This window comes from Pezoporus wallicus, unplaced genomic scaffold, assembly GCF_028554395.1.
Source record: "Pezoporus wallicus isolate ANWC-B61680 ecotype Strahan unplaced genomic scaffold, APGP_CSIRO_Pwel_v1 contig_8746, whole genome shotgun sequence".
Taxonomy (NCBI): Eukaryota; Metazoa; Chordata; class Aves; order Psittaciformes; family Psittacidae; genus Pezoporus; species Pezoporus wallicus.
Genome location: NW_026642307.1, coordinates 22,790 through 44,372, shown reverse-complemented (window position 1 = coordinate 44,372; position 21,583 = coordinate 22,790). Strand labels below are relative to the sequence as shown.

The following is a 21,583-nucleotide window of genomic DNA, read 5'->3' as shown; positions in this document are numbered from 1 at the left end:
TAAAAGGAAAAGCAAAGCAGCTTTGTTTTGTGATTTAATCACAGGAGTAGCAGTGTTTTAATGAATAAAAAAAAAAAATCTTAATCAGCTATCACTATGTTAAGGGAATCTTTGTCCAGGATACAACAAAGTTAAAACCCATTTGAAATATTTCACACAGCATAAGAAAGATACGAAAGTTACTTAAGAATTTACCAGCCAGTACTAACCTCTTCTAGGTGTTCCTTCCCCATTTTGTGGAACACTTGAAGCAGATTCTTGATCTGCACCAATTCTCTGATCTTGTTGTAGTTGCAATTGTCTAATCATGCCATCAAGAATGCTGGGTTCCAAGCCTTGCTCATCTTGATCAACAGTCTGTTGGCCTATAACTTGTTCAACCACTTCTCCGTCACCTTGCAAGTATAATACAAATAAAATGAATGGGTACAATTAACTGACTCCTGTAAACTATTTAATCTCATTGTTCACATCACCATGAGACAAGTTCTACAACTAAACACAATGAAAACCATTCCTAAAATTATTCCGATTGCTTATTCCAAATAAGACATTTACAGAGCTTACAACTTAAACACAGTTTGTGCATGTCGGTGCCTGCAGACAGGATTAAGACATACATTCGAATACATTTTTTTTTTCTGCTTGTTTAAAGTCATATTCACTGTGAGACTTTTCAGCATCTTTAGTGAACATGATAGATAGTATATGCGAAAACAAAGGCATTTTACATCACCTATGTCACATCTACTCAGTTTCCATTGAGAATTACTACAGTAACTCCCACTTCCGGATTTTAAGTCCTCAGTGATAGTGTTCTTACTTGTTGCTACATAACCAAGTTGAGGAATCAAATGTTCATCTGCACAGTTCTCTCTTCCTGGCACCAATCTTTGATATTTTGTTGGATGAGGGTTTCCATCCACATCTACCAAGAAGGGAGGGGGCATGAGATGAGGAGCCTGTTGAGTCTGCTCATCTAGAACATAGTTGTTAGAGTCTCGAATAAGTGGCCGGTAGTCAGTGTGGAAGAACATCTGATCAGGAATCTAGAAAGAAATTAAGTTTTATGTTATCAATTTGAAAAAGAGTATGCTAAAGAACAGAGAAGAACAAGTGACAGTAAAATATCCAGAATCTCCTTAAAAGAAAGGGCCAGTTCACAATATGAAGAGTTACACAGAGCTACAATCAACCTGTATGCATGTTGCAGTACTCAATTTTTTTGCTAGTGCTTTGGCAGGCAGCAAAATGCTTCTAGAAAACAGCAAACTAAGGTAACTGAAAGCAGAACCACTGCTTTACACTTAAATATTTTATATCTCATTCTGTTTCTTAAAGCTCCACACAAAGAAAAAGTTTCCCTGGTTTCCATGCAAGAAAATCATTGCCTTAAGTTCATCATAAACTCTCAAAATTTCTTTCTTAATTATGCAATGTCCACCAGTAATTTTTTGCTGTAACTGAAACAGTCTGTTAAATTCATGCAGCTGAACGAAAATGATGACATACATATTAGACCATAGTATCTTTGCTCCAGCAGTGATGAGCAAGATGAAAAGCGCAAGTTTCAATTTCATCATAGAATGGTTTGGGTTGGAAGGGACCTTAAGGATCATCTAGTTCCACCCCCTGTCACAGGAAGGCACACCTTCCATTAGACCAGGTTGTTCAAAGCCCCGTTCAACCCGGCTTTTTTTTCAAAAAAATTCAGCAGAGTGAAGAGCAAGAAAAAAAATCTTTAAAATGCCAAACACGGAATTACTGTTGCAACTTAAGAGAGAAGTGAAGAAAAGCATAGATCAGAACTGCACTTTTAAGAGCCATTTCAAAAAAAACCAAACACATGTATTTATCAAAATAAAAAAGAAACATACTGATGGATTCAAAAAAGCATTAACATTTATGCCATGAACATTTTTCTAACATTTCAAAACCCACAGTGTTGGAAGAATATTTATTTTTGCTTATTTTTATCAAACTACTGCAGCAAATTTGTGTTTGAATAAGCAAAGGCCTAAAGAACTGTAAATTCTACTAACTGAAATAAACCAGCAAATTATTCTTAACATACAACCAGCATGCTTTTTTGTCAATTAGGTAGGAGTGCTCACCACCCACCAACTGATACCCAGCCAAACCCAAGCAGTGATCTGGCCCTTCCCGGTAACTCTGCCCAGTTAATATACCACGCATGATGCGCTGTGGTATGGAATGCCCCTTTGGCTACTCTGGGTCAGGTGTCCTGTCTGTGCTTCCTTCCATATTCCCCTCCTCCCTGGCAGAGCATGAGACTCAGAAAGCTCTTGATCAGGATAAACATTATTTAGCAACAACTAAAAACATCAGTGCGTTGTCAGCACTGTTTTCAGACTAAGGTCAAAAACACAGCACTGCACCAGCTACTAAGGAGAAAAATGACTGCTACTGCTGAACCCAGGACAGTGATACATTTCAATCTTTAAACACCAAACTATTTTCAGAAAATAGAAATAAAAGTAATTTTGAGGCTGAATAATTAACATGCAATTAGCTGGCTGGAAGATGTATTCCAGAAAAGTTCTTGGGAGCTACTCCCAAGGGAATGTTAAGACACTGGTTGTTTCTGCAGTGCCAGGACCATACATACAAGAGAACTCAGTCATCAAGGAACCTGTTATATTTTAATCCCATACCCATACAAAACCTTTTTTTTTTTTTACATATGATGTTTTAAAGGAATAGATTTACCTAATCTAATTCAGTTAGAAGCTTGAATAAACAAGTCCAATAAAAAGCTAAACTTACCTTTTCATAAGGCCTGCTACAGCCAAAACCAAATATCAGTAGATGCCCATGAGAATCTGTACATGCAAAATGCTGCCCATCTGGTGAAAATTTACAGTCAAAAACGGCACCGTGTCCCTGGCCTTCAATCTAGATTGAAGGAAAGAAAATTAAGACGTGACCATTTTTTTTCTGAACAAATGATAGTGCAACATCAAAAACTAATTACTTTATCAAAAGCAGTCATGCACCTGTTAAATATCTCCATTAAAATACAAATAATCTCATTATTTCAGTTTTTTTCTTTTCCCCTTGACATGCAAGCTCCTGAGTTGTAGTTTTAAAAATATGCATTCAATTTTAAAAGATGCACTAAAGGGTATGGAAACTTGGTATTATGAAAAAAGAAAAAAAAAAGAAAAAAAAAAAGAAGAGGTTTTTGGAGGCTTTTTAGCTGTTAGTATACTATATAAAAATAAATTGCAGCTAATGTATACTGATTTTGAAAAGCACAGGGAATCTTAAAGCTAAAGAAAAAAAAAAAGAAAAAAATCACTTCACTATTGACTGTAACCAGAAAAAAATATTAAAACCTTAATATGAACACTGGATCAGAACTTAAGTCTCAAGGAAAATAACCTTTATAAAGTGTTAATCATGAGTTGTCAAATAGAGCAAATGTTATGGGAGCTCTCAAGAAGAACTGCACCAATCCACTAATGCTTATGGTAATAATATTACAATTTTTAAGGCTGTTGAGAATACAAATATTTGCCCATAAGACACTTGAAATTATGGTCTAAACCAAGACCTTTCACTCTTTTAGATGAGACCTCATCTCAATTAAGGGGAACAGCTACTGTGAATGAGGTGCACAAAGATCTTTAGTAACAAAGAGCAGAAAAGCCCCGGTGTCACTATTCACCACACCTCACAGACAGAAGGTCAAGTCTGAAGAGGTCAGACGTTGACTGTGATGAAAGTAAAGTCCTGTTCTGCTCCCCTACACCTCACAATCCTCACACCTAATGGCAAATTCTTACAATGCATCTTCCTTGGCTCAGAAGCTTATTAAGACTTCCCTGACCAAATTCAACTTGGGAAGCCTACAGGAAAGCAGCAGTGGAAGGAAGTGAGGAATACTTTCGCAGATCAGTGAACTACCTCAAGTTAGTGTAAGATTCAGTGAGAGGCACTTGATTCAACGTAGAGAAAAGAAGTGGCCAGCTGAGAGCAGAGAAAGGAGGCAACATTGGCCCTTTTCTGCCACACTAAACTGTTAAAACTGGCTCCTGATCACTTTGCACCTACAGTTACAGTAACCAAGATATTCAGTGGTAAAAGCTCCAGGGAAAAAAAAAAATCATAAATTATGCTGTATTGGTTTGGATTTTTTTGGATAGTTGTTTTTTGGTGTCTGTTTTACAAAACAGAGCAGTGGGTGTGTGTGGTGGTGCAATTCTTCAAACTAATATGCGAACACACTACTGTGCACTAAGAAAAGAAATGGCACTTATAAAAGGTCTTACCATGTTAAAATAATGCTTTGTTTTTGTGCCTCTGGTAATGTCCCATATAAAGATGTTGCCATCATGACCTGCAGACAGCATTATCCTGGAATCAAAAGGATGGGTCTCCAAGACAAATACTTCATCCGCATGCCCCTAGAATTTAAAATTGCATATCATATGCAAACACAAGGACATAAATTCACATCAACACGATATTTACAGTAGAGTCCAAAGCACTGTACTGTCCTCTTCTGACACTCAGACTTTCGGAAAATTAGAACCCTACATGCTGCCCCCAAGAATACATGGACTTTTCCCAATTCATATTCCACCTATCTCGACTGCTACCTGTGGCACCTAAGTAGAGCAAACCTCCAAGTAGTCAGAGAGACTATAATTTGAAATTTACTCATTTTCTAGATTCAAGCAGGAACTCTAGAAATATGGATATTTTGCCAAAGGACAGAAAACTATTCAATGGACAAGTATGTTACTGCATAAAAAAAATTATTTATTCCATTCCAGAAGCAAGTTCAACACAGCAGCTAGGAAAAGGATTGATCAAATCCAGGAGGAAGCAGCTAGTTTTGGTTATTAAAAAAAAAAAAGGTAAAAATAAATAATCTAACAAACACTATACCTACTTTATCATTCACACAAAGCTTTGAAGAGAAATCAGATCTAGTTACAAATTCGGTGTGCACATATCATTGCAATTCTAGGAAGACCATCTACTTCAAAAAGCAAGTAAAATTACATACCACCAAGTCATGAAGCAATTGCCCTGTACAGGAATTCCAAACTTTGAGCAGATGGTTATTCACAGCCGTAACAACATAGTTATCGTTTTGGTTCCAAGCTATCATGGTTACTTTAGGCTTCATAAATTTGTCTTCCTCTGAACATGCGTCACTATTTTAAAGAATTAAAGAGGATAAGATATTTTTAATTTGCCCATTTCAATCTCTAAGCACAGGAAAATAACTTGTTTTCCCATGTTAATGATCAGACAAGGATATGGAAGAATTAATTTTGAAACTCTTGCCCATAAAGTACTTCTTTTTCTTTTTTTTTTTTTTTGAGCAATCAACTATAAAGCAGATCTGGATTTCTAGCATACTTGTTTCACAGGACATGCTAACCTCTTTCTCATTTCAGATGCAAGGCAAAAAGGCTTTTTAGAGCCTTGTCTCTTTTAGAATCAAAAGTGCTAACATAATTTCTTTAAAAAGTTGGACTTTTTACCATGAAGAGCTTTGAAACTGTTTCAGAAGCTAACCTCTACAATAAAACATTGTCCTCGGTTCAGCAGTAGCAACCGTTTTTCTCCTTTTTAGTAGCTGGTGCAGTGCAGTGTTTTTGACTTTCAGCCTGGGAACACCACTTGATAACACCCATGTTTTTAATTGTTACTAAGTAATGTTTAGTCTGACAAAGGGCTTTGTGAGTCTCATGCTCTGCCAGGGAGGAGGGGAATTCAGGAGGAAGCAGAGACAGGACACCTGACCCAAACTAGCCAAAGAGGTATTGCATACCACAGCACGGTATGCCCCGTATATAAACTGGGGGCAGTTACCCGGAAGGGCTAGAACACCGCTCAGGTCAGGCTGGGTATTGTTTGGCACGTGGTGAGCAATTGTATTCTCTTCCCCTGTTATTTTCCTTATCATTATTGGTGGTAGCAGTAGTGGGTTTGTGTTATAACGTAGTTACTGAACTGTTCTTATCTCAACTCGTGGGAGTTACATTCTTTTGATTCTCCTCCCCATCCCTCCAACAGCGGGGAGAGGAAAGGGGGGCAGGGGAGCAAGTGAGCTGCTGCGTGGTTCTGAGTCCCTGGCTGGGCTTAAACCATGACATAACATAATTTCTTTAAAAAGTTGGGACTTTTTACCATCAAGAGCTTTGAAACTGTTTCAGAAGCTAATCTCTACAATAAAACATTTTTTTCTGACTCCCAACGTATATACGTTAAAGATAATACTTTCTATTAATGTCAATCTATCTCCTTGTTTCTCTCCCCAAAATACATTTATAGGGTGCATAACACTCTCTCTCAGCATTGGTCAACTGAAACAACAAGCTTTCTTTGAAACACAGCTTCACACAGTATTATCTATATTCCACATCAACCAGTAGCCTGGTTTAAAAAAAAGACACTCTCTAAAATGACATACAACTGTGCATATTAACCCAGAAAGACACCAGTAAGGTCTTACATATTAATACCACTTAATAAAACCACTTTACCACTTTATTTTTTTTTTCATGACTGCATCACAAGAAGAGCTTGGAACCACTCTCCAATCACCTCATATACCCAAGGGTTTTTGTGTTAGTTCCCCCCTCTCTTTTAATCACCTATAAATAAATTTCTGGTTAGTGTCTACAAAAGCTGACTGAGCATTCTGTACTACCGTAAGTCAACCATCTTTCACGTTTATCCAGTGCCACGCAATATTCTGATCTTAATTTGGAATACCATTTTTCAAACTGCATGCTACCAGTGTATTTCATTAATACACATTTTAAAAAGTACAAAAAAAAAATCAATTAAAATAGTCAGCAAGATCAGTTCTTGATGAAACCCACCCATTATCCATCATTACCACTCCAGAAAAAGGTTATGATCTACTTTATTTTTACTAATTTTAAAAATGTTTCTCCAGTCAGGTGTCTGACTGAAATCCAGATAAAGATCTACTGCACTTTCTAGTAACTTTTTTCCCTCATAACAAAGGAAATACGATTAATTTGGCACAATGTACATTTGAAAGCTATATATATATATTTTTGCATTTAGTCAAGCACAGACTGAAATTAGACTTAATTTATGCATTTAGTATAGATTTATGCATTTAGACAAGCACAGACTGAAATCAGAGTTTGCAGACTTAGCAAACTGTTAAATGACCAGAACACTCATTTCATCCCCCTCAAAGACCACACTACTTCATCCTAATATTGATGAGTTTTTCAAACTTTCTGGCTTAGTACAACAGATGAAAATGAAAAAAAAAAAAAAAAAAAAAAGGCAACTCTTCACATACCCTGGTAATCGATCAGACATATCCAACAATATACTCCTCCATTCTGCTTGCTCAAAATGCCAGATTCGAGCTGTTCCATCTCTACTGCCACTTATGAACCTTGAAGAAGTTTAAAAAGATTGTTAATTCACCTTCAAAAGAATTTGCTTTTAGGTATATTTAATTACACACCACCACAATTTAAAACATTACAGTGGAAGACTGCTAGAATTGAAATCTTTGATTTCCGTGCAAGAGAATTCTTTATTATTACCAGTCCATTAACTTTCTTTCCAGTAGCCCAGGAAAGAGTTTTTCTGAACTGTAGTGTTCTTGGTAACAGTTATCTGGCTTTCAAGAAGAGAAAAAATCCCAATTAAAAAAAAAAAAAAAAAGCAGCTGCAATTTAGGGTTACAAGTGTAAGTCTGCCCTGAAGGCTGAAATCCACATCTTCATTAGTGATAGACAAATCAGAGATCAATTTTGATTCCATTCTGTGCTAGAAAGATCAGTGAAGTTTTACAAATGAAATTTATACATCTCACCCTTATCCCCCTTTTTCTCCCCCCCCCGCCAAATAGCTGTAAAACTCTGTTAAATCGATTTCCTTAGAAATTAATAGAAGGCTAGGAAAAAATTAAAAGGATTAAAACTGATTTTAGATCATTTACATTGCATTGTTCCATTTCCTATTTTGGTCCAATACTGAAAGAAGGGGGAAGAAGAGGTTTATGAAGCCACAAGTATATTAGGTATATTAAAAAGTACCCCTCTAGGTAAATAAAAACCCAGACAGTCTAAAGACATTGTCAAACGAAGATTAATAGCTAAGAAAGCTGAAAACTGTCTTCTCATGGATTAGTCCAAATTTCCCCTCTAAGTTTCAAGTAGAATTTTCTTACTGGAAAACTGCAGGTGAGAACAATAATATATTTTTAATTCCAAATAATGTATTGTTTGTTCACATTTCAACATACCTATCACCACTGTTAGAAAACTGAATGCTGTCAACTTTATCCTGTAAGAAAAAATACAGTTTGTTAGAAATTCTATTTTTAAACAGAAAATATGATTTCATATTTTTTCATATTCACAAATCTGAGTTTATCAAGATCTGAAACAATGAAAAAATTGCAGATTGTATAACTGCTAAATTTTAACTGCAAGGTGAAACAAGTCCAACAAATACCAGAATTCACTAACTGTTAATGTATTTAAAATGCAAGCTTTTAAAAAAGTCCCAATTAAATATGAATGACTGACAGATGAAGTAACTATCCGTTAATAACCTGGCAGCCAATTAACTAATATTGAGTATATATTTCCAATATCTTAAGACAATTAAATTGAGAGGACTCTGTTGTTCCCACTCCTACTTATACACTCCTTAAGAAATATACAATTAATTACTTTTTTTAATCACAATATGAACTACGGGAAAAGTAAATGGCACACTCAGGTATCTTCAGATCTGAAAGTCTTCTCTAAATCAAAAATACATATTGATCAAGCCTTACCACTGTAACATAAATGGTCAAAGTCAGATTCAGTACTCGAGAAAACATATTAAGGCAAACAATTTTAAGATGGCTATTTTAAGAGCTGCCCTTGAAAGACCTGTAAGGGTTCAACAAAATCTAAATTCTCCACAGTAAAACTAAAGATTCTTTGTGTATCAAATGCTGAAAAAAGAAAATGACCCAAGCTTCAGCACACAAACATAAGCAAAGCTTCCCTTAGATTCCACAGCAGGGAAAGTCTGAGGTATACAACACTAAGGTACACAAATAAAAAATAAGAGCATTTTATCTAAGAAGTTGTTTTCCTAACAGGTATCAGTTGTATCAAGAAAGCAAGTAAAGACAGACACCACACACTACATAAAGCACATGGGAAAATAACGCTAAACCAGCAAGCTGACTTACTATGTAGGAAGCATAAAGTAGCTTGCACAGCCACTGAAAACTTGAGTAAAGGTCAAGATAAACACAAGCAAAATTATAGAAACTCAATCTCATTTAAACATTTGATACAAAAGGCTTCAGGTAATAACCTGAGTAATGAAAACCACATTCTCAGCCTATCTACTTCCTGTATACAGCATATAATATATAGGCAGCTAAGTACACTTGCATCAGAGGGAAGCAATAGAACAAATCACCCAGTTTAGAATTAGATAAATGTATGACATCCAGTTGGAAAGACGGAATTCTAAGTATCATCTTGATACGTTCCAGCCTTTTAAATGGTCATCCCATTGACGTAACTGGCTGAAATTCTGCATAAGTTCTAAAAATATTCAATAAAAGAACATGACTACAAACCCACTAACAACATTAGCTGGCTGGACAGGGCTTTGAGCAACCTGGTCTAGTGGAAGGCAGGTTGGAACCAGATGATCTTTTAGGTCTCTTTCAACAAAAAACATTCTGTGATTAACTTGCAACTTCAATACTGCTTGAAATAACCGATTATTAGATTTAACAATCTTACTTACAGCATGACTTTCCAATTCAGCTATTTTCTCAGGTGTTTCAGAGCCAAAAAAGTACATCCTGATGACATGGTCAGTGCTACCAGTTGCTAAAAACATACCACCTGTAAAAAAAAAAAAAGCAATAATTAAGCAACAGTATAAGAAATTAAACACATCACCAACATTTCTCAGATGCTTGGTTTAACAAAAGTAAATTGAAGAGTTAAAAATAATCTTAAGAGTGTCACATTTTTAATGTTCCTCCACTGATATACAGATATGGAAGGAAGCCCCCCTCCTGCTCCAGAAAGCACTCTCAATCATAGCAGAGAAAAAAAAGTCACAGTCAGTGTTATAAAGTTTTAACAATATGTACCTAGAAGAATGTTGAAACATTTGACACCTCTAACTGCACACAGAAGCCATTGGTTATGGGGAATATTTCTAGTCACCAACATAACGACCTAGCTTACTCTTTCACTGTAACATGTGTCTCATTTGGGGCACATAAATTGCTTCAAAACTGGGTGGGAGCATAAGTAAACCAGTCTAAGTACACTGGTATTTAGCCATGGGGGCAGCAATACTACAAGCTGCCTCCTGGCATTTGAAAGTGCTGTCAAAAACAACCCAAACAAAGAAAATTTCAAACCCAAACAAACCCAAACAAACCCAGGGCTATTCCCTGACAACACTAACAAGCTACGGTTTGATTTCTATTTTATTTCTGCAATTGCGAAGTTTGTTCTAATGTTCCTAGTGTCCAGTACCAGTAAGCCTTCCCACAAGCCACCCACATGATTGAAAGAAAGAAGACTGTAAGGTAGGAGTGAAGCACATTTATAAGTATTTTTGTGGATTCTTAAGAATGGATCTTTATGAACTCCCTGCATACAAGCAGCACAGAATCAGGATCTCCTGCTACTGGCTGTAACCACTTCCACTGCTCTTCACTGTGGTTATCTTAGAGAACTAATTTTGCCCCTGACACTATACTAAGGGTTTTAAAAAAAAACAAACCAACCAAACAAAAAACCCAAAAAACAAACCAAAACCTCACACCCAAATCCAGTAAAAATGAATACAAAGTAATCAAGCACCTGGTGACTTCTGTAAAATTACCAATGGCAAAAGGGAAATAATATCACTTAAGTTCAACAGCCTTCAACTGTTGACTAAGGCAAGTAACGCTATTTAATGTCATAGGCTAACAGTACACATATATACAATTGCTTACTTAGACAGCTGCTGGTTTTCTGTATTTTAAAGCTGTCACCACCAGAGTATTACAACTGCTTATGGGGAAAGACAGAAATCACAATGCTAAACTCAAACTGTACGTGACTTACCTACACTGAATGAAGAGCAAAGCATCTGAACACCTGGTCTAGGTTTCTCTGTGAATTTCACTGGCCGATTGCTTAAAAAGAAAAGATGTTTGAAACAGGACAAAATAAAGGTATGCTTCTTCAAACATCTACATAACAGGTACTTCTTAAACACATGCAGTAACTTCCGTAAATCTTGTGCAGGAGGATAAGCAATAAGGTTTACTTTTCAAAAGTAGTGTACACACATACACAAATAGTATTTGAAGTCCACAGAGCTTATGACATTTTCTGCAAGACGCTATTACCTCACAAGGATAACATGACATGCCAAAGAAGGTTTATTCTCACTCATCCTTTGGCAAGTATGATTTACACCCTGCACAACATACCCATGAAGTAGTGAACTCTTGACCTCAAATTACAATCAATCAACAGTACATTAAATAAGGCCTACCAAATAGCATAACTGCAGAATACTGTGCATAATCGTAACATTTTACAAAAGTAACTAAAAGTTTGCAGCAAAGCACACATGATGATTTAAAAGACTGGTTCTTGTTCTGCAAGTCACGTACAAACTCTTCCAGTTGACATGGCCATAAATCTCACAGAAAGTAGATAATAAGAACTCCATTGAGGAGAAATCCTGCAAACTGTGCCACCTACAAACATTATAGGTTTCTACTTATTATTCTACTGCTTTTCTGTTCAAGCGTTTTCTGTTTATCAAAGGAAATGTTGACACCTTCAGTAAAAGAACATTTCGTTGTTTTGATGATACAAAGTATAGGAGATTCAAATCCTAAGAATGCTGCTTTGAGACCTACCAATGCTAAATTAAATTTAAGTCCATGCTTATACAACTTTAAACAACTTTTACATCTCTTACAGGCCTCTAAATTAATTTTAGGAGAATAATTAAACACACCCCTCCTACAACTTACAGCCCTAAAAGGTTCTTCATATGAAGCTATGCCTTTGATAGTTTTTGCTGCAATTCGACTACCTTAAGATCACAACTAGGAATTAAAAGGCAAAACAACCGTCTGCTTTCTAAAGCACTGATTGTTTTTTATTTTTTATAGCTGCTTTAATGTAAAATGGATAATTTTATACCAACTACCATCATATGGCACAATACAAGATACACACTGATCATCCCAGATCTCTCTTTTCTGGTAATAACCTAATTGTTTATTTGTACAAATAAACAGCAATCACATACAGAGCATTAAAACCTACCTTGAACATACTCTGCTGCAAGTTCTTTAAGAGATATCCTAAACTACAGGACTGTTGAAACCTCAACACAAACAAAAAGCTTTATTATGCTGTCCCAACATATTTATGTTTGCAGCAATTCTAGTTGTTCTATATACACTTTCAGTGTAGCAAGAAATTTATTTCCCAACTAACCTCCCAGGACAACAGAATAACATACATTTGTATAGTTAGCAATGGTGCTTTAAAATAATTACGTAATAGATTACTTTCACAACATCTTTATTATATTATCACAACAAAAAACTTCTTTTTTGCTAGTTAAAAGCAACTGACTTAACAGAATATAGCATGGAACAGAATTAATCAGCAACCCATTTACATACTTGAATTTCATTGAATCTGTATCCCATTGCCAAAAGCAAACAGTTCCATCTGCACCAGTAGAGACCATGTATCGCATGGAGCCTTTCACCATTGGACTAAACTAAAGAGAAGAAAGTAAAGTCACATACAAAAAAGAGATACCTAAAAACCTTCATAAGCTTCTAAAAACCTTAATGTAAAACCATGATTTACTTTGAATTTTCCACTAAAACTGCTAAAGCAGTTGTTGGTAACTTACTGTAAATGTTTACAAAAGAACATCTCCTATATTTTAAAATAAGTTGTGGTCTATGTTTCAATTATTGCATTATATAAAACCAATTTATTCACTGCTCTGAGGTCTTAACTAACCACATTTGTTCACAAAAAATTTTGTCAATGACTGAAGTAACGAGCAGAGCAGACTGGAAATGAAATTAAAAAAAAAAAAAAGGAAGGTAGTTTCACTAGACAGGCTAATTTTTTTAAACTCTATAATAAAGCAGAGCTTCAGTTGTGAGACAGTTCAAGTAAGTGTAACCCAGCATTACAAATGAATTTATAGGACGTCCTCACTCATACTTGTTTAAGACATGGCTTTATCGGTATGCATAGAACTGCCCTTCAGAAAACTTCAGAAGTTCTTTAAATTTCAGAAGTTTAAAGAACTCAAGTTACACAAGTTGCTGTAAATTGTTCATCCACTACTACTACTGTTGGGAAGGGACATATAAATTGTATATATTGAAATTACAGTACTGGGACATATTGTCTAGGTCATGCTTTGCCAAGAAGGTTGGACCAGATGAGCCTTGAGGTTCCTTCCAACCTTGGATTCTATGACAAGACACTTAAATAGAAGAAATCCACTACACTACAATAAAATAAACACCACGAATAAGTTCTTTCCCATTAAAAAAAACAACAAAGAAACAGGAGAAAAAATGCAATTAATGCCACAGAAACTCTGCAAATACAAAACTTACTTTGAGAGGCAGCATTCTGAGAAAACAGCAAAATTATTTTCTGCACTGAACTTAAGTTGTCAGGCAGCCACTTCACCCCTCAACATCAGCCTGTTTGTCTCACTGGATAACATAACACTGGATAACAACAAATCTGGGTAATGAGCTACTTATGCATTTATGTGTTAAATAAGGAATTACAAAGGCCAAACCAAGACTGAATCCAAAGGACTACCAATAGCTCAAAGTATCATAACACCTTCAAATTTACACTGAACATCTCTGCACTTTTGAAATAACTCACATTTTTGAGATTAAATGAAATACCCATATCACAGAAGTTGTAAGTATCACATACTGGATCCAAACACTCATCCACATAAACCAGTATATCACGTCTCCAGCAACAGACACAAGGAAGACACAGTATTTCCCAGAAATTCTCTTTAGTTCTGACAGCTCAAATATTAGAGGTAGTGATCTTTCTTGACTGAAGAAGGATTCCTGTCATTATTTTCAGTTAAGTACTCGGGAAATCCAAGGTGTAGGGAACAGGGTTTTTTTGTGTAGGTTTCTCTTGTTGTTTTCACTGATTTTTGACATTAGTATTTAAATGTTCACATTTTAATATTCCCCAAGAAATAATTTCAGTCACGTGAAAACCAAAGTGACAGGCACAGTGAAAGCTGATTCACTTAGATGTGAAAAAGTAAGATGGACACTTGGCAAGTTACTTCTCCATGTAGTAACAGCAGTCACAAAGTACTTTTCTCCACAAACAGAAAATGAGGCACTAATCTTTCTTTATAAGAAGTTGTAAAACAAATATGGAAGGTTCTGTTGGTGTAGAGCATTCCTGTAACTATGTTTCTGAATTACAATAAGCAACTAAGGAAACTGGTTATTTCTAACCAACATGACAGCTACCTAGCCATAAGGTGTCCCATTAATCTAAATCCTACTACTAAAGCAGACTCTTAACTTCTCAAATCAGGTGCAACAGCATTTTCCTTCCCTCCCCCCAAATTATTCCTGATTGTCTACTATTTGACTAAAATACCTTTAAACTTTCCAGACCATGCTGTCATATGAAATTTATCTGAGTTTCATGGACTGGCTGCTTCTTACAATCCATTTACACTATTCGTGCTCCAATACTTAGACATACCTAGAAAAACCCCAAAACCTACCTGTAATGAGGTAATGGACCCTGTGTGCCCATGGAGGACCGCAACTGGTGCACAAGTTCTAAGACACCACACTCTGATCATCTTATCACAGCTTCCAGCTGCAATCATAGTGTTTTCATAATTGACAGCCATATCAGAAATCTCTGCTGAATGTCCTCGTAAAGTGGCAAATAACCTGCCATTATGAGTTGACCAAATCTTCACCAAACAGTCATCTGAGCCCTAGAAAGAAAAGTTTTTTACACTCAGCAAGGATTTTCAAAGATATTCAGGATAAAAGTTTCAGGCTTCCCTTAAAGAACCTAATTATGTTTTTGCACAGCTTGGTAAATTATACTTCTACGTAAAACTATGTATGAGCTTAAAAAAATAACGTCAAAATACTCATTTATGGTTCAGAATTACAGCGCAATCACCACAGATCTACACCATATAATGCAAAAAATCTGGAATAAGTTTGAGGGAATTCCTTACACGAAGGGGCCAATGAAAGTACCATTCTGCAAAATCCATCTCTCCTCTGCCACTTTATAAAGAACATGAAACATGCTTAACATTGAACTACATCACTGAATAAAGCTCTTTCACAATGTCAACACCTGACCAGACAATTACATACTCCATTTCTTACATGCTTCCAACCTTACAATTTACATCAAATTACATCAAATTGTTCTACTTAAGCACAGCAATGGAGCTCATTGGCTACATGTTAGCACTCCTGATATGCACCTCCAGAAGTTTTAACATAACATGCATTTCAAAATTCTTTTCCTTGCATCCATCTAGAGCTATAATCAGATTTGGATCTATTTCATGAACTTACAGTAAATATTCTATGTCCAGTCCTATCGAATGCAACACAATATACAGAAGAAAGATGGCCAAGAATCCGTCTGTGCATCTTGACATGCTGATACATACTTCCTGGAAATGAAGTACTGAACTTTGCATATCCAGTTAATTGTTTTGCTCGATGTACTTCCACTAGAACACAAAGAAATCAAAGAATAAATGTACTGATATTTAAAACAGGTCTATTCTAAAACAGGATTTTATTTAACTTGCTACTTAGCAACTTACTAGAAGTGACTTTCAGAATTTATAAAGTAACATTTTTTTGTATTTGCAATTTTTTCTATGTATAAAACCAAGATTGCATTTTAAACTTGTTCCAATCAAAAAAGTAAAATCAAAACAGTCCCTAAAAAAGAAGTGCTAAGTGTTATCTTTATTTTCCCATGGCTCTCTATGGCTTCCATACCTTAAACCATACAAGAGCTCTTCTATCCAAAGGAGAAGGACTTCTGTCTCCTGTAGGTTTAGCTAGTTAATACAGGGGCTTTTAAAAAAAAACAAAGTCATCTAGAGGCCATTGTCTCATGAGTGCTGTGAGCCGAGGTTTGTACCCAATACATAATTCCAGTGAAGTCACAGAAAGTTCTCCAGATGAGCCTACAGATCCAGCTCTGATCTTTTTTCTGCTGTGATGTTTTCAGCATCACAGCAAGGCCAGTCTCAAGGCACACACTGTGTGTTCATGGCAGCAGTGGTGAGTGTTGCAAAGAGCTTACCGAGATTTGGTGGTGCGCCATAGTTCACAGGAAATTCAGGAGGTCTTCCTCTATGAAGAGCAGCAAATGCAGAGCCCTTCCAAACTGTGTTCCTGCAATCTTTAAAACCAATTGTACATGCTTAAAACAAAAACATAACTACATGTTTAAATGCCAAAAGACGGTAAAGAACATACCTATAGGTGGTTTCAAACACAGTACTAAAACAACTGAAAAACTAGGAACACCAAATGCCCCAAAACTTTTTACAAACAGCGTAGCACCAGAGAAAATTCCACTTAGTATGGTAACAAAAGGAAAAAAAACTAATACAACCAACCACCAATCTTTGAAACCACTCCTAAGTGGAGATGCTCCTGCAGCTCACATAACACAAAGCTAACCTTTCAAAACAATTTTTCCTACTCATCCCCAGTGCAAAGCATTTAAGACTGTTGACATTTTAATGCATATCTGTTCATAAGTATTTACTGAACATTTATTAGTATGAAATTATTTAACTAGATGAACTCAAGAGCTCCCTTCCATCTGACAGTTCTGCGATTCTTAAAAAAAATATCCACACTGACAACTATTTTGACACCCTCACACTGAAATAATTGTTCTATCCTGATTTTCAGGACAGTGGAGTCACTGTCATTCAGTGTGCATCCTTTAGGGCAGTTAGGACAGTTAACTGAAAATGCAACAGTACCCCACAAATCAGTGCCACATCATAGCATCTAGCTACCTACCCAGCAGAACTTCAGACAAACACATGAACTTCCCAGAAACAAGGAGGTAAGTCTAAAGCTAAAACCTACTCTATCAACATTTGTGCCTATGCACTGCCAACCATTCCCTTTAAGTTATGGGTGAGGACTTTCTTCCGCCTTATCTAGAGAATTCACAAATACTAATTTTGATGCTATTTGCATTAACCACAAAAACTTTCAGAAAGCTGGTGTCAACTGTCTCACATTTGCACTGAACTGAATATAACAGCTGCTGCATTCAGAACCATCATGGGCCAATATACTACTGGGAATAAGCTAAAGAAACAGCACCTGTGTCCTGATGATTCATTTATTGCAGTAACACTGAAAACTAGCCATATTCCACAGGCTCAGCACTCAGAGTAACAATACCTCTTGTGATGCAACTTAAAACAATCTCTTCATAACAGCCAATATATAGTTTATGCATAAAATCCTGGTGTTCAAGCACAGTACTGAAACGGGGGGCCAATTCTGGTGAAAGCTCACCCCTTTTAAAAATTCCAAGTCTTCACCATATACTTATGAAAATGTATCATACCCATATCAAATAACAAACAGACCATACCTTTCGCTGTACGTAACAATGACTGTTTCCCTGCACCAAGCAAGGAATTCACTCTAGAAATGCTGGGTGGTATTTCCTTATCCAATATAGGGCCAATACGCTTGCAAATTTGTAACAAATGGTCTGGAGCCACATGTTTGTTGGACAGCACCTGGCAGAAATGAAAGTTTAAATATATATATATATATATGGTATATCCAGAACAGACGACTCAATATTTATTATACGAATACTGAAGCTTTTAAACTTGTAAAACAAAATCAATTCTGCTAAGCTAGTAAATTCAGCCAGTACTCTCCAAGAATGGGAGAACTATGGTAAAAATAACTGCAGTAAACTCACTTACTGCTTTTTAGTATTTTACTACTGAAAGCCTGCCATATTCACACATACGGCTCCCATTCATGCAGAACCCCACAATAAGTGTCTTTGCCCCATTCACCCAGTTATTAAAATATAAAAAATAAAATTCAAACCCTCATAACTCAAGATTATGGAAAATTTTGTTGTAATCAAGAATGAGAATTTATGCCAACTAGTACTTCAGTCACACAGTACTTGTTCAGTAAACTGCAACCCAGTAGGCTTGAGTACAATCTCTCTGAAAACAGTTTCCTTGAAGAGACAGTACTACACAGCCCAAAACTGCCCTACTTCCTTAAGCCAAAAGGATCAAAACAGTCATATATCCAGGAAGGAACTCATACTACCTACATCTAACAGTTGGAAAAAATACATACACACTCTGATGTTTCAGTCAAGAACAGATGTAAGTGGGTTTTGATTATTTTTCACCCTTTACATTCTGGGAATTCAGTGAAAAATAATCCTTATCTAACCATAAAGTCAATCGCAATACTGCAGAAGTTAAATACACGAAGTAGCTTTTACATAGACTTGAGTAAACCAAACCATCAGAATCATAAATTTATGCTACTGGGGAGGCCTGAATCAACAGGCACAACAGGCCCCATGTTTACTCCACTCTCTGATCTTGCCACGTCAAAACCAGTTGGACCCAGAAGCCACACTGCTACTTCAGCAGCCAGACCATTCCCAGGCAATACATCCAAGAAATGCAGCAGGCCACACCAACACAGATATGTGGCCTCTTGCCCATGTAGCTCAGAACACAAGCAGAACTAGCTCATGCTTATGATGCTATTCCCTTAGCCTAACAACAGAACTTGGATGAGGGAAATCCTGACAAGGCTGACTTGTCATCAGAACAGTGGGAATAAAAATACCACATGCTGTCATGTAACAAAAAGTTTCTCAAATGCACACCGAGTATGGAGAAAGTACAATTTAAGCCACAACCTATTATTTGCTTTGATATTAAAAACCCAAGTAAGGTATAAAATCTCAGGGGGTATTGGATGTATTGCTGGGGGAGTGGGGAGGTGGCAATATCAGTAAAATAGTTAACATTACCATACAGCTCAGCAGATACTTGGTTGATTATGAGAAATACATTTGGTAGTCCAAAAGATTACAAAATGCACTTTTTCATCATACATTTATAATTTTTGCCTCTTGAATTGGTACAGAGCAGTACCAGCCACAACCTTCAGGACAGAAAGCTCAGCATACTTTATGCCAAGCGTTATAAACCATTTTGTTTGCACGCCATTATCAGGAACTATATATTCCAAAAGCAATCCCTGATGGAAGCATGCATACAAAACCTTGCAATTCATTTCCTTTTTAAGTAGCTTTCCTCAGATTTTGGAAGGACCAGGCATTTTGAACTCCTGCTCCAATTCCATGAACAAAGAGGAAAATAAATAATTGCACCATACAATTGCATTTGTCTGTGGCCTCTGCAAATTCAGAGCGAGACCAATGAGGCAACAAGCGGTGCCCAAAGACCCTCAAAAGCAGAAACTAAAACCTTCACAAGATCAATTTGATAATGTGAAATACTATTATCCTGTGTAGAGATTTGTTTTAAATTCTGTAGGGAAAAAAGGTAGAAGAAGCATTAGTATCTTTAATATATTAAAGACTTAATGTGACAACTGTATATGCATAATAAACACAGTTTAAAAAATCTGTAGTGAAGTCAGAAGAATCCACAACATCTCCCAAAAACACTACTTTTTTTTTTTCCAAAAGAAATACAACCAACAAACATAAAGCCATCCAAAAAATCCTTTTAAAACTTAATAGTAGTTTTAATGTTTGCTAAATTCAAGTCAGAGCTTGAAAGTATTCCTGTTTAGCAAGACTAGGCTTTTCAGTGACTTAAAGCATTAATCTAAAACCTCATTTGCTCAACTGACCACACTGACAAGTAGAAGAAGCAGAACCCAGCTTATCATTTTAAGCAGCATTTAAATAGTTGAATGCTTTAAGCAAAATCTTCTTCCCTATGCAAACATGATTCTGAGACGTTCAAGAGATACACAAGAGGAACAAGGGGATTTACCTATAACATTACACAAGCTGATGGTAAGGGGGAAGTCAGTCAATCAACCTGGAATGCCTAAATCTTAAGGGGAAAAAGGCGAGAATAAGCATCTGTTTAAAGGAAACAAGATCAACTCCAATAAAGCAGGATAAAGCTACACTGGGCAGGCATCATCAGGCCATCACTTTGCAAGATTCAACTATCAAATATACTCTGCCACTTAAGAACCAGTACAACAGAACACCAAGAGAAAGCTTTCCATTCTGAAACAGATATAAGTTAAAACACCTGAAACAAACATCAGCCATAGAAGGCAAAAAGTACATGCTATTGAGAGATCACTCATATCTTCCTAGTATTCACAAAGCTATGACCAGTGAGTAGGCAGAGATAAAGAGCATACTCATAGGCACCAGAGCTGCCAACCCTTGATTTCTGAACAGCGATTTCGTTTCCTAATCTGTTGAAGGGGACTGCTGAAGCCAAACAGAAAATAAATACCGTCAAATCAAAACGCACTTAACAAATTCACTGGTGAAGCTCTGAAATGAAACCTTGCTTCAGATTGGTTCTTCCCTGTATGTAGGCAGTGGCATGTACCAAAGCACAACGCCAAGCTCCACCTCTGCTATGTAAACAATATCCCCAATTTAAACCACCACTTGTGTTTTTGTTAGTCTAATGTAAAGATATTAAAGGCCCTTTTAAAAAAAAAATGTATAATGTCTTAGCAGAGCCTGAATGAAACTGGAACGTAAAGTTTTCTGCCTACTTTTAAAGCAAAACGTTATCATCCTAATTAAAAGTTTTAACAGAAAAAAAAACAACTCACCAATTCTTCATAACTTCTATAATGCTCATTTCCTTGCCAATCCAACCTTTTAGGAAGCAACTAAATGGAGGAGGGGGGAAAAAAAGAAAAAAAAAAGTGAGTGGTTAAAAGGGAAGAAGGGAGATATCCAACACAATGCGCGTTGAGGCGGAAAAGTTGAGACAGTAGAGTGGAAGAAACTTGAATGACTCGTAAAGTAAGGGAAACTTTTGACTACAGCGAGAGAGATTATTTCATCAGAGCCCACACAGACCTGGTGCTGCTCCAGTTCCTGCACCAGCACCTGCAGAAAAAGGGGAAAAAAAACACTGATTAAGGGACAAGCAAGCCTCCGGCTCCTCAAGAACTGAGGGGGAGCGGGGGGGGGGGGGGGGGGGGGGGGCGGGGGAGGGTCTGTTCACAGCTCCCCTTTCATGCTCCCTGCGGCAGCGAACGGCCGAGGGGTCCGAGCCCGTGAGCCCTGGTGAGTGTGCGGCACCCCTGTACTCACCTTCAGCGCCCTCCTGCAGGGCCCGGTAGTCAGGAAACGAGCTATGAGGAAATAGAGCTCTGCAAAAGACACGGGGAGAGACGGGGGGTGAGGCC

General features: G+C 36.7%; 1 protein-coding gene across 2 annotated transcripts in view; it reads right to left on the bottom strand.

Annotated features, from left to right (window-relative positions):
• BRWD1 (bromodomain and WD repeat domain containing 1) overlaps positions 1–21,583 on the bottom strand; it is a 55,938-nt gene that overhangs the window by 33,937 nt on the left and 418 nt on the right. Inside the window, exons 2-18 of one of the 2 annotated variants that reach the window (XM_057428713.1) lie at positions 21,489–21,547; positions 21,252–21,281; positions 20,999–21,058; positions 17,754–17,904; positions 16,431–16,529; positions 15,683–15,843; positions 14,857–15,078; positions 12,722–12,822; positions 11,133–11,203; positions 9,805–9,905; positions 8,285–8,325; positions 7,328–7,426; positions 5,039–5,189; positions 4,296–4,430; positions 2,788–2,916; positions 824–1,049; positions 210–395 (exon numbers count right to left, since the gene is read on the bottom strand). In XM_057428713.1, the coding sequence (XP_057284696.1) occupies positions 210–395; positions 824–1,049; positions 2,788–2,916; positions 4,296–4,430; positions 5,039–5,189; positions 7,328–7,426; positions 8,285–8,325; positions 9,805–9,905; positions 11,133–11,203; positions 12,722–12,822; positions 14,857–15,078; positions 15,683–15,843; positions 16,431–16,529; positions 17,754–17,904; positions 20,999–21,058; positions 21,252–21,281; positions 21,489–21,547 (2,022 nt within the window). Of the gene's footprint in view, positions 1–209; positions 396–823; positions 1,050–2,787; positions 2,917–4,295; positions 4,431–5,038; positions 5,190–7,327; positions 7,427–8,284; positions 8,326–9,800; positions 9,906–11,132; positions 11,204–12,721; positions 12,823–14,856; positions 15,079–15,682; positions 15,844–16,430; positions 16,530–17,753; positions 17,905–20,998; positions 21,059–21,251; positions 21,282–21,488; positions 21,548–21,583 lie in introns of those variants that run through there. The other variant, XM_057428714.1, reaches the window with a different exon arrangement.